This window comes from Gasterosteus aculeatus, chromosome 13 (assembly GCF_964276395.1).
Source record: "Gasterosteus aculeatus chromosome 13, fGasAcu3.hap1.1, whole genome shotgun sequence".
Lineage (NCBI taxonomy): Eukaryota > Metazoa > Chordata > Actinopteri > Perciformes > Gasterosteidae > Gasterosteus > Gasterosteus aculeatus.
Window position 1 is genome coordinate 6,345,957 of NC_135701.1, and position 13,070 is coordinate 6,359,026.

At 46.0% G+C, this 13,070-nt stretch overlaps 1 protein-coding gene across 1 annotated transcript in view; it reads left to right on the top strand.

The window, feature by feature from the left end:
• The first annotated feature begins 18 nt into the window (after positions 1 to 18).
• The window catches only part of commd10 (COMM domain containing 10), a 47,315-nt gene continuing 34,263 nt past the window's right edge, over positions 19 to 13,070 (top strand). The window contains exons 1-5 of the mRNA XM_040196196.2: positions 19 to 335; positions 974 to 1,064; positions 1,657 to 1,767; positions 2,340 to 2,495; positions 4,650 to 4,760. Of these exons, the coding sequence (XP_040052130.2) occupies positions 307 to 335; positions 974 to 1,064; positions 1,657 to 1,767; positions 2,340 to 2,495; positions 4,650 to 4,760 (498 nt within the window). The 5' untranslated portion in view covers positions 19 to 306. The remainder of the gene's footprint in view (positions 336 to 973; positions 1,065 to 1,656; positions 1,768 to 2,339; positions 2,496 to 4,649; positions 4,761 to 13,070) is intronic.

The following is a 13,070-nucleotide window of genomic DNA, read 5'->3' on the forward strand; positions in this document are numbered from 1 at the left end:
TGAAGCATGGCAGGGAAACAATGACGCTTCCGTTCGCGCATCTGTCGCCGGCTCTGTTTGTCCATCGCGTATTCCGTAGTTACTGCTGCAGCAGATACTTCATCGTGCGCAGCTTTTACGCAAACTAAAAAAATGTATCGTGTCTCTCCTGCGCTTTGCTGCGCATAATCACGCAGCTTTGAGCGTCACGGGATTCGTCTCGTGACAACAGGAAGAAGGAACAACAGTGAGGACGCCGCCGCCCCCGCCGCTGCTGCAACACATTTAGACTGTTCACGTTTCATTTGCAGAAAGCAACAATCAACAATGACTTCGTTTATAAAAGAAACGGAGAGGTGAGCTTTTAGATTGTATTTAGAGAAAGTAAATCCTTTCTGTAACGTCTGCTTACGTGACGATACCTGTTGCCAAATCCCGTAAAAGGTTCCCGGTATTGATTTGTTGTTTTAATGGACCTTAGCAAAAAGCTTACACTAGTTTTGGAATGGTTTCTGTAGCTGCTGTCCTCATTAGGTCAAATGTTGTAACTTAGTAAGTCAAATCTTTAAGGACTTGCAAACTAAAGTTTTTAGACGTACAACTTGCCTTTTTAAAGGTCCAAACCAGGACTTCAATCATTTCAATTGAAAAATTAAAACAAAACCGTTTGCCACAGACCAAAATGGGATGTTTTTCAGTGTAAGAACTATTCAAACAATAGAATAAGTCCAAAATAATAATTTTCCCACGGAACCCATTGCAATATATAGAAGACACTGCTGCATATGATGCTATAGGTGTTCATTGCTGTGTTGTTTGTAGTTTGTGTGTTTGTTATCGGTGTAAAGTAGTTGCTTTTAAAAGCGGGACGCACCTGTCATGTATGACATCATACTCCAGCAGAGAGCCGTGAAATTTGTTTCTTCACTAAACGACCTGACTCCTTTCTACGCAGCCGCCATTAACACTCACGACACTTCTCTCTCCGAAACAGCATTAAAGAAGCGGTGACTTTCATCAACGCGATTGACGTCAACAAGTTCTCCAGGCTGATCTCCCGCATCATACAAAAGCTTCACCTGAAGGTGCGGAGACCGTGTGCACACGCAGAGACGAGCGAGCGCAGTGCATAATGAGCCGCTGGAGCATCAGTCACACTCGGCTCTAACGAATGCACGCACGTCTCAATCACACTGGTTCTTCACAAGATTTCACTGGCTGTCAAGTTTCCAGTCAGTAATGCTAAAAACAATGTATATGTTGACTTGTGTTTTTTTGAAGTGCAGACACATGACACACTGTTTGTTCAAATGAGAATATTTAAAAGACATCAAAACCTGTTAAAGCCTGAAAAGCACAGGTGCACCTGACTAGTTTAAAATGTTTAATGTGATTGCTCACTGACATGGCTTCCTGTTACATATCATATGTAGAGCCACTGTTAATGTTAATTTTACTGCGGAAAGGGTGCGTAGACGTGCATAACTCCCTGGCGGTTGTCCAAATGTCTGAATAAAATGCATTTGAACTGTTGGACATTACCTGTGTGTCAGAGGCCACAATACAATCTATTCTAAAGATAGTTTAAATATTTGTGCATTTGACTTTCAATCCAATATTTGCTTTGAAAACGATCAGTCTCAAACAATCAATGAGTGAATCACGTCTCGTACACAGGGTGAGCGGACATTCAGTGAGGAGGAGGAAGAGAAACTTCAATCTGCGCTCTCGTTGGATAAACAGGCTCTGAGTCTCGTCCTGGAAACGGCTGCCTTCATATTGGAGCAGGTGAGGAGGGACGGTCGTCTGACATTTGTTACAGACATCTGACATTTTATTTTTCTTCATAGCGTAATTTTACTAGATTTTAGGTATTTTTGAAAAATAAGTTGTATTTGTTAATACTGCATATTTAGTTAGCTCAGTTAAATATAATGAATTTAAGGGTTCGACATTAGGTATCAGCTGTGATATCGGAGGCCAAGTGAGAAAAACAATGTTCTGTATGACCACGTTGCTTGGGTATTGGGAAAGAAAGAACATCATTTTAGCCCACTTATATTATTTTGTTTCAGTGCATTCAACTGACAAACAAAAAGACACTGACGTAAAAGAACATGCAAATTACTATTTTTCTGTTTTGCTAAAATATATATTTTCAGGGCTTTTGTCTCCGTTAGTGTGCGTCGCATTGTGAGTCTCCAGCTGGGGTCGCTGTTGTATCATGAGTAGTTTTAACACGGAGCCATGTTAAGTGTCTGGAGTGGCATTAGTCACATCTGTAAGAGCTAACTGTTGATAAGCCTCGGTGGACGGCGTGTAAAGCTAGTGCCCTGACCCGTGCCCCCTCTCCTCCTCAGGCGGTGTATTATAATGTGAAGCCGACCTCTCTGCAGCAACAGCTGGAGGCGGTTCATCTAAACCCTGAAAAGGCCGAGGTGTTCTCTCTAACCTGGGCCGCGGCCGGACCCGAGCTGGTGGAGAAACTCAAGCACAACACCTTTGCCCCGAAGAAGGTGAGTTTGATAAACAACTGTATTTGTTCAGCCGTCGTTACCATCAGACAGCTCTCACAAGCGCAGACCTCGACCTGAGCAGGTCACCGCCGTGTCAGATCAATCCTCTCCCAGACACTTTTTCATCCCTTTGAACCGAGCACCGTTTGGTGGCAACGTTATAGTCGCTTGATACTAAATTGAGAATTGACACGATCCAGACTGACCTGCTTTTGTGTGAATTCATTTCCAGCTTTTTGCCGTACAAAGAGGTTCCTTCTCAGCTAACGAGTTGTCACATTCATCTTTAAAATGTCCTCCCGATAGCTGGATAAAGCACTGACACATCAAAAAGAATTTCTTACAACGTCAAGGGAATCAAGATCTAACGGCATGTAAATAAGCAGCATGTAACCATCAGTCACCCCCCCCATGGATTTGTTCCTGCCAGCAGAAGGCCGTGGCAGCCATTGATCCCGGAAACGACCTCTGCCTTAACGTAACTTTTCTAAACTGTTCTGCTAGTGTTGCTACCAATTAGACATAGATCGAACTAGATGTTAAAGGGACAGGTCATCCCAACATAAATAAATACACATTTGTACGCTAACCCGGAGTGCAACAAAACAACATTGACAAATGTGTTTTGAGGGTAATTTTTCGCTTTTCACAAATGCGTAACACACAAATACCAACTGAGTTGAGACAATACAATAAATAAATCTAACCCAACTGAAGCGTTCCACCTATATATATCCTGTGTTTGTATTTATTCATTGCACAAATCACGTGTCATGGGGCGTTCCGTTGCATTTGTGTGTGCCGTTTTGAGCCTGCGATCCACAAATGGATGTCGCGTTTAGAATTGCTGGTGCAAGACTCTGACGTCCAAACTTTAAATGCCTCGGAGATCAATTTCTCTCCATAACGATCTTTGTTGAGGTGCGCTGCTCTTTGGAATTGGCTTTCCCGGCTGGACTCGACAGGAGGTTATTCTTACCGCTGCTCTCTGCCGGTGGTCTGATTGATTTGCCCCGCTGCTGTTTTAATCAACGATGCTGCTTTCAGGAGAATTAAGAAATTTGTCTTTGTCTGCGGTGAACAGTGAGGACACCTTTTGGTTACCTGCTTGCTTTTCTTCTTTCTTTTTTTTAAATGACTGCTGCTGGCATTGTGCCAAACAACACACCCACCAAAATAGGAAGACAGCGGAGCACAACACGCAGACATAAATCACGCTGGCGGAACATTTATGTATTCCCCGATGATAATAAGCGAGATATCATCTGTCTGCAATGTTTATTCCTGCTAATGCGGACGCTGTTCCGGTGGTATGACGGTGGCCCGGCCTTCCCCCACCTCACACCTGTCTTCTGATGCTCTGGGAGCATCCAGGCCCAATAAGTCACACATGGTTTATTATCACGGCCTCTGCCTGCATCATAAAACACTTCAGCGGCGCGCCTTGACTCTGTCTATCTATCACACCGCAGCTACAGCTGGCTGAGAGTTATGGTCTGACAGCTTGGACACGAGGTATCTTAAAACTTTGGGGAGATAAGGAAAAGTTCCACAGAGTTCAATTTAAGGCCTATAATTACCATATTCAATGTTGTAGTACAGCGGCTGCTTCTGAGTTCAGGTCGAGGTCATCAGTCCACGGGCAGCCAACAAGCCGTTAATGACCTGTGAACACTCCAACTACAGGAATGTTTCTTCATAAAAAAGGGACAAACAAGTTAGAAAATCACTTGTTATCATGAATAAACCGAGAAGTCAAAATCTAGAACAAAAATCTGCAAGATTTTGTTAATTGATTATGTATAAATAAAATGTCTGCAGCTATAACAATAATGGAGGGTAGTCTGCTTGTCTTACGTTATAGTAAATTGAATATTTTTGGGATTTGGATGACATTGGGTGACATCACAGTGTTCTCTACTATCTTATTAGGTTTTAAAGTTCAGTGATATCGTGCTTCTCAAGAGCTCTGTGGGAATTAAACGATAGGAACGAGAGTCAAATGGTGAGATTATGGGTAAAAAGGCTTAATACAACATCAATATACACATATCCGAAGAAAATCGGGACGTTATTTCTTGGGAAAACTGCTTTTCAAATGTGTCGATTGGCATCTGTTAAATGGCCTCGAGTGGCTGCGTTTGTGCGTTGCAGCTGCAGTACGTCGGCTGGCAGTTGAACCTGCAGATGGCCCAGTCCAGCCAAGCCCGACTGAAGTCCCCCAGCGCCGTCCTCCAACTGGGGCTTCGCAATGACAACTCTGAGGTATGAACTGACAGACACACACATATATTTATATTTATATATATATTTAAAAGAAGAAACCTCTAAAAAAAACATTATCCACAACGTGTGATTACAGAGAACTGTTCTGCGCTCGTGCCGAAGGAGCAGCATCTCCACTCTGCCTGTCTGTCTTTGCTAATTGATGGTAATCCCTCTGGTGTCTGTTTTGACCCAGAGGTAGACGCACATCTGGCTGCAGAGGAACCGTAGTGTAAAGACCAGAGATCCGGGAGCTTGTTAGTGGAAACCTCCAGGGTTTTTTTTTTTTGTTCTCTTGGGAGACTTTCTCTGTAGCTACAATTGGACGGCATGTGCGTTTATAGGAGGCGACCAGCTTTAAGTGTGTATGTGCTCAGTGTCCCGGCTGGTTGACAATACATTTAGTTTGGGTCTGGATGCTCGTCTTATGGTGGTCGTTAGTGATGCTTATATAGGCACACATTCTATGCATGGAGTCAATTTAAAGCAGCACATTACAAAGGGGATCTTGGTGCAGCGCTCTAATTAAGTCGTGCCCTAAATATTTGTATGAAGAAAAGAAGAACGGCACCGAGGGAACATGAAACAAATATGGTTTTGACTGTAGATCTTCCACTGCAGCGTTTCCCCGTTCCCATTCATTGGTATTCAGTGGAGTTTGTTTGGATCCCAATTAGCTAATGCTTTGTAGTTCCTCCAATAGCCAAGACCTCATGGGCCGTGTCTTACTCCGACTTATTGTTTCATTTCTTCTAAGAACCTCCGATGTGGCCAAATACTTAGTGAGATGAGACGGTGAGATGAGAAGTGCCCTTGATGCTACAAATATTTGTGATTTTTCTGAAGATTGTAAATGCCGCACAGGGCTGCTGTTTATTGGTGCGGAAGCTGGATGTTTATTTAAATTTTTTTTTAGTTATGGCCGCTTGCTTTTCAAAGCAGGTTTGGTCTCAAAATGGAGGAACTGATTATCCCCGGAGCCTGGATAGCATTGTTCCAGCTCACTAGTCAAGTGTCTTCCTTGCTCGCTGCTTTGTATTCAGTCCCCAGAGAATGCCGGCTCAGCCTAAACGTGGAATTTGGGACGACGTATTCAAATCGCTGTCGTCCTAAATGCAGGCCTAAAGGCTTGAGCTAGAGGTTCTTCTTCATCCCTCACAACGTGACAGTGTTTGTGATTTATTTTATTCTGTTTTTGTTTTGGGCTATTTTCTGCTGTGTTTTCCCAAGGCTGGCAGAAGAGGCATTAATTTATTTAAATCCACTTACACAATTCCCCTTGTGGGAGGAGATTGCTGTGGGGGGGGGGGCTGGTTAAAAGAGTAGAGGGACCAACTTCACTGAACATCTGAACATCTCTGCGGTTCACCTCCTGTGTCCTCCTGCAGGGGGCACTGTTGCCTCGCAGGTCGGGCAGCGTCCCTGGGAGTAAAGGATCTGAGAGATGGGGAGGATACCTCGCTTCACTTTGTGTTAATACAGTTTTTACTTTTGACATTTCCTCCTGTGTTTTCGCGTTACGTTTTCCTGACAGCGAGTTTGTTTCCCTCCAAACTCTCTGAGAATCGCTCGGTGCAGTTTTCCCCCGAATGTCAAAACACTGCTGCTCCCATGACTGAGGAGTAAATTAGTTGCGAATACAATGAAATTCAGCTGCACGAGAGAGATGCTAATTACGAGGTAGATTCACAACACCATCGGTGCTCACTGTCAATACAAAGCAGGGAAGACAAATCTGATAAAAAAAGAGGCAAAATAACAGAATAACAGGCGATGGAGGTCAAGGGAGGGGCGGGGGACATGAGCTGAAGACACATAGGGAGTAAAAGAAGGATGACGAAGAGGATAAAGGAAAGAAAATGAAGGGGAAGGAGGAACAGGCGAGGGTTGATTGCCTGGAACCCAAGCAGAGAGTCGGAGACTCCCCCATCTGACCGGCCGCCTGCTTCATTAACACCCTCCCCGAGGAGGACCGCCATGGAGCTTCACATCTCCTTCACTAAACCATATGTGACACATCATATCTACAGTGCATTGGAGGACATGTTAGACAACACATCCGAACAATTAAGGGGGACGCTTTCATGTTTAGGTGTTTCTTCATTTATTGTCTGGGGGATTTGTTCTTTATGAACCCCCCCCCGCCCCCCCATGTTTCTGCTTCCATGCAGTAGTCTGTGTATAACAGCTCGCCCAGAGGAGCTGCTGTGTGCCGAAACTGAATTTGTATCGGCTTGAGTGCAAAGTTACATCTGCGTCTTTATATACACACACACACACACGAGCGCGCCGCTTATTGTTTCAAGGGGGAGATCTCCGGTTTATCCTCCTAAGGATCGGAAGGAATGGCCTCAATTATTATACGTATGACACGAGACCTGTTGCGTCGCTCGAGATGAGTGGAACTGGAGGATGACAACCGAGTTGAGGGTGGAAAGCGCTGCAGAGAAGGATGTACTTCAACATTGGAACCTGTGGGGGATTTGTGAACATTTCCTTTATAGTTAATTGTGTTAACAGAGAGATGTTCCAGGGTTACGTTGCAAATTGACTTAATAAATATAACAATTTAAATATGAAGCATTTTTATTCGACGTTGTAGGTTCCTGCTGTTGAATAGACGCTGGGTAAGTTGAAGTTAATTTGCATAATGCTCCTTTTTCGCTCTTCACAAGTAAAATGGTAATGTAGTGTTAAAAAAAGGTTTGAGTGAGTCAACTTCTTCTATCCCAGCCAATTCAATTCAGTTAGAGAAAGGGTGAGAGTGAGACCGTGAACGCATCGGCCCTCAAATCCTTCAAAACGCACCTGAAAATACAAACAAATTCACTGATTTGACCAAATTATTTCTCTAAATAGCAGATTTATTTAGCTAGTAGTAACTTCATTAGCTGTATAAGTGATTATCGGGTCTTGCAGGAGGAAGATACAGTCTCACTGAGGGAAAAGGTCCTCATGGTTACACTGGTTGGATCTGCTTCCTGTAGGCTGCGCGCTCGTCAGCGCCGAGGCCCCGCCTCCATCCCCACCTCCATGCTGGGGATATTCTCGTGCACTGACTCGACAGAAGCACTCCCCCGGGTCCCCGGCTAATGTGAAGTAGATCGGATCAATGGTTCCCTAGATATGAGACATCTGGACAGACAGAGAGCGTTTTAATTAGATGTGAACTGTGTATTAATGGCATCATAGTAGAAGGATTTGCTGTTTGGAAAGTCTCTCCAGTTGTGTCCATGGTGTGCAGAGCTTCCCTTTCATTAACAACATGAAAGCACCAGGAGTGTGTGCTTTTATCTGTGTGCACAATATCCCGACCAGTTCTTTCCCAACTGCTCAGACCTTGTAACAGAAGTAGGCCCACACGATTTAATTTCCCTTTTTAATTCTGAGGTGTGTTGTCTGAAGAGATGTGGTCTTTGTGCCTGGAAGATGGGCCCCGAAGAGAAAACGTGGCTTCCTGCAGCAGTGAGTGGCTCACACACGACTCACTGGCACACACATTTACAGTTATTGTGCAGTTAATCGGTCACGTTAAGTCTGTCCCAATTACTGTCTTTTGCTGAGGAAAAGGAGACCTCACACACAACACGACACACAAAGATTACGCAAGAGATACACACTGAGACCAAATGATTGGTTTTGTACGATAACACATCTGCTTCTGTGCCAAAAACGCAACAATTATCTGAGATGGGGTTGAAGAAGCCTGATTGAGAGCACAGCAATTTAAAGTCCTGAGAACTGACAGAGCTGCTAACTAATAAATAAGTCAAACGAGAACAAGCAAATGGTTGCTAAAAATAAGATAATAAGAGGCATATTATGAATAAAACATGACATATATGATCAAGGTAATCATGACTGCCATTAGTCTTAAAGTATTGGGCGTAGACTCTGCAGCATCAAGAACACATGCTATCGCAGTAAAAACGTCCAGGTATCAGAGGGAACAGATCCGGGGTCTGATGCTGAGATAATGAGGATGCTTTTAATGAGAGGGTATCACCTTCTCCACAGTACCTAACACATGTGGCACAGTCGGTCTTTGTCGCTTTGAATGGCTGCGTAGCATCACTCACAGGGACATGCGACACGGACCGCTGTAAGAGCATCCTCAGTATTGTATGACACCCAAAACCACTCAATCAGGCATCCGGTTGCTTTTTGGTAGCAACAACCTCGAGCGTCACTTCTGGTTGGAAAAAAAAAAAAAACCCGAGATGGCGGCAGCCGAAATGCTAAAACCAGAGGTATCGAAAACGCGGTGACGCTGTGGGCGACATTGCGACGAGCGCGCCCACTTGGACCGGGGGCCCCGAGCGCTGGCTCACTCTCTCGGTTGCCTTCGCCCTCTTCTGTCCCTCGGTATCCATCTTGTTTTTTTATTCATAAGTAGACACTCTGATGTCGCTTCCAGCCTGAGAGTTGAAATCCTCCCTCCCTCCCTCTCCCTCTCTCCCCCTCACCCCCTTTCTGTCTCTGCGCGTCCTGTGGCATTAAAACGAGCCACTGGTCCGCCAAACAAGAGGCGGTTGACATTTATAATACAGAACATCCGCTCGCGACATCCACCACTGACTTCAGCATCTCGCGTGGCCGCGCAGCGACGAGCCAGCGAGTGATGTCGCCGCCGCTCGCTGGCTCCGACTTCAAAGGAAATGTTTAACTGATGGCTGTGGACCGACTTGATGAGAATTGATACCGCGAAGCCCTTTGGGGTTTCAAAGCCGCAGACGGGGATGGTGGACTGAATGTAGCTTCAAGTCGGAATCCATATGTGATTTTTCTGGTGTTTCGCCAGCGGCCCTCGGACATTTCAATCAAAACGTGTGAACAGAGACGGGGAGCCGCTGTCGTCAGGAGGGAAAAAATTCAAAGTTGATAATGAACTTGAGAACTACTTTGTAGACTTTTCTCTAAAATGGGATTTTTAGTTTTTGCAGTTTTATGAAATGTTTGTTATATAATGCATCACTGGGTGGGTCCAATTAATTATTCTCGCCATCATAAAAATGATCAACAAAGTCGGTCGCAGCCTTTCCCTGATGTATCCTGTCTGCCAGGGAGGTCAAAGGCTAAAGGTAAGCAGCACCCCCCCCCCCCGCCCCAGCACACATTGAATTAACAAGTAAACTCTTGTGCATCTCAAACTGCACTCAGTTCTTGTTTTTTCAAATGTCACATTGGACGACCAAATCGATAGATTTCATTTCTTGCAGAGAATAAGCGTTTCCTCCCTGGCTGTACCCTTTGGACGCGACGCCAAAGTAGCTCAGTGTGCTTCCAGTGACGCGTCTGACTTAAATGACGGCTCGCTCTCGTTTCACAGTATATTCCCTCATAGGCGGAGCACAAGTCCTGCTGCCAACTTTTCTCATTCACACAAGTGCCTCTGAATTGTCAGACGGATCACAGTCCTATCACTCTGTTTCCCTCTTTCGCACGAGCTTCATTCTACTTCAACACTTCCCCTGCCTCTTTTTCCGACATCCTCCTCTTTCTTTTTTTTTTTTTTATTGATCCCAAAAATAAACGTCACGGCGCAGTTCCTTCTTCCTCTTCTTTTATTTGTGACTTATTCATGAGCGAATCTTCCATCTTGTGTCAAGTTGTCCCCAGCTGGCTCCCCAAATCACGAGCCAACTTATTCTAGTGTGTGGGAGCCTGCTTGTTTTCGTGTTTGTTTGTTGTCAAAGCCTCAGACATGAAAGACTTCCCCCTCTTGTCATTCTAATTTATTTCCTCTGTTCTGGCATCCAGCGGCGGAGTTGTAATCGCGGAGGAGCGGAAGCTCTTTTTGCCTCAGCGCGGGAACGCAGGGATCGAGTGCTTTTATTCATCGAGGGATGCAATCACGCGCCCCGCTTGACTCCCGCCAGGAGGTGCTGTGTTCGGAGGGTCCCTGAACGTCCCTCCCGGGCCGGCTCAACCCCCCCCTGGTCAGACGGGCCCAAAAACTGGGAGCGCGACTTTCGTAAGCTCCCTCGACTAGTGACGCCAAGCCCCGCCCCCGTCCTTCAGCGTGCCCGCTAGGCCCCCCGGGGGGGGCGGGGGGGGAAGGAGTCGATCCAACCTTTTTCTTTTTTTTTTTTTTCCATTGATCGCGGGAGGGATTACAGGATCCCGATCAATACATCGGGGAGCGCTGATGTAAAAGCCGCCGCGTTGAAATCCTTCGCGCCGAACCACCCACCAGCCCGCCGGGACAAAGGCGGCTTTGTCCTCCACCTCCACTTGCCTTGCTCTACATGTCCCACGATGCTTTGTTGCTTTGTGTGCACATCTTTTTAAGGGTCTCCCTTTCTCTCTGGCTCTCTCTCTTCATCTCCCTCCCTGTGTCTATTTTCTCCGTCTCTCCCCTCGACCTCCGCCGTTCCCACTGGTGATTTGTTTCCTCCTGTGGGATCTGGGGGTGCCATTAATTGGGGGGGGTGCATTGTCGGGCTCTTATCCTTTGGGCCCCGAGAGGCGGAATGGGCGACTGTGGGTGCTCTCGTCCCTCTCTCTCTCTCTCTCTCTCCGGCTCCTTGCCATGCGATGATGTCATGCCTTTTCTGCGTGGGGAGGGGTGGGGGGGGCACCCATTGAGTCGACCCCCTCTATTAAACACTCTCTATATCTCCCCTAACCTGCTCTCCTGTTTTCCCCCAGCCAGTCCTTTTCCCACATTCTTTTGCTTCTCAAAAGGCGCCCGGGGGATTCGGGGATGTTTGGATGTCGATGCCTTGACGCCCAGATAGGGGAGCGATCAGCACCCCCCCCCCCCCCCCCCCCCCCCGAATCCAACCGCGACTCCCATTTAATTCTCGTTGATTTAACGTCCCTCCCTCCTCACGTCTCAGAGTCCTGTGATCAGCTTTTCTTTCTCTGGGGGAGGATTCAGCCTCGGTTTGTCTCACACGCAGTTTGTGAAGTAATCATTAATCCCCTGATAACGTGGCGCTGCTTTGCCGTAGCCGGTAGCGGTGGTGAGCGAGCGCTTAAGACTCTAATTTCAGATGTGTGTGTGTGTGTGTGTGTGTGTGTGTGTGTGTGTGTGTGTTGTTGGAGTTTATTTGGGAGAGGCTGCTCTGCCTCTTGGATGAACCGTGCCAGAGTGGGGAATCTATATTAGTTTGAACAAGACGCACTGATTGCAGAAGCACGGAGCCCAATCACGTCCATTCATTCCAGAGGAAGTTGACTTGTATTCACACACACAGGGAAGAAATGCTGTTCATTTAAAGGCAGAATATCTGTACTGATGCAGATATTTCTGATCCGAGCATTGTTCTTCATGGTGGTGTTCTTTCTTGTGCTGACAGCGGCCGTCTTTGTCCGCCTGCAACACGCAGAGACGGGATATAACGGCGATGGACGGATACGAGCTTTAGGCTTCTTCCCGTCCTTTGAGTAATGATTATAATGAGTGGGTTGTCATCCCGAATGCAATGATAGGGCGCAAAGTTCTTCCTTCGCCTGTGTCAACAAATTGTCACGAGAGTCTCAGTGAACACCCACCTCTTGGATTCAGTCGTCTAGTTGGAAGTTAAAAGAGCTGCTTCAGAAGACGCTCTCTGGGTACCTGCTCGTCCCTGCTTTGGTACGGAGACCTTTCGGTACGGTCCGCCGCGTCCCTCAATACGTATTGTGTTGATCCTCAGTGTCCCGGTCATTAGGGGAATTAAAGAATACAATGTGGGTTGGCTGTGAATCGTTGAATATTGTGCCTCTGTTGTGTTTATAGAATGCAGTGTAAATGCATCATTCATCATGAGGTTTATAAACAGGATTTTTTTAATCCTCAAATTCTTGTTTTCATATTACTAAAGGAATCAGTTCAAAACGAGCCTAATGGTTACATTCCAAAATGTTCCAAATTCCAATTCTTTTTTTTTTAGTAAGTTATGTTTATTATCAAAAGCAGAGTGTAGTTATACATTCGACTTTTACAGATTTTACATTTTGTCTCCCCCGACTCACACTTTAGTTCTTAACCCTAAATCCCCCCCAACCCAATTCTAAATAACTAAACAAATATCTGAGTACAAAAGGGAAGGGAGGGAAACGGCTCTGCAGAAAGATATAATGATGCATCATAACTGCAGCGTGTTTGTTGATGACACCATGTTTATGGTTAATTCTTACTTTATCGAAGGGGCATGCGACATCATCTCCTGCGAGCTGTACTGTAAACTCACCCGACTGTCTTTCTCTCACACAGACACACATTTTCTCCCCCGGCCTCCTCCTCTGTCCTTGTGCATGAGAGCGACAGCGTCTACATACCACGGGGCCACCGGCCGGCTGCCCTGGCGATCCCCGAGCTCC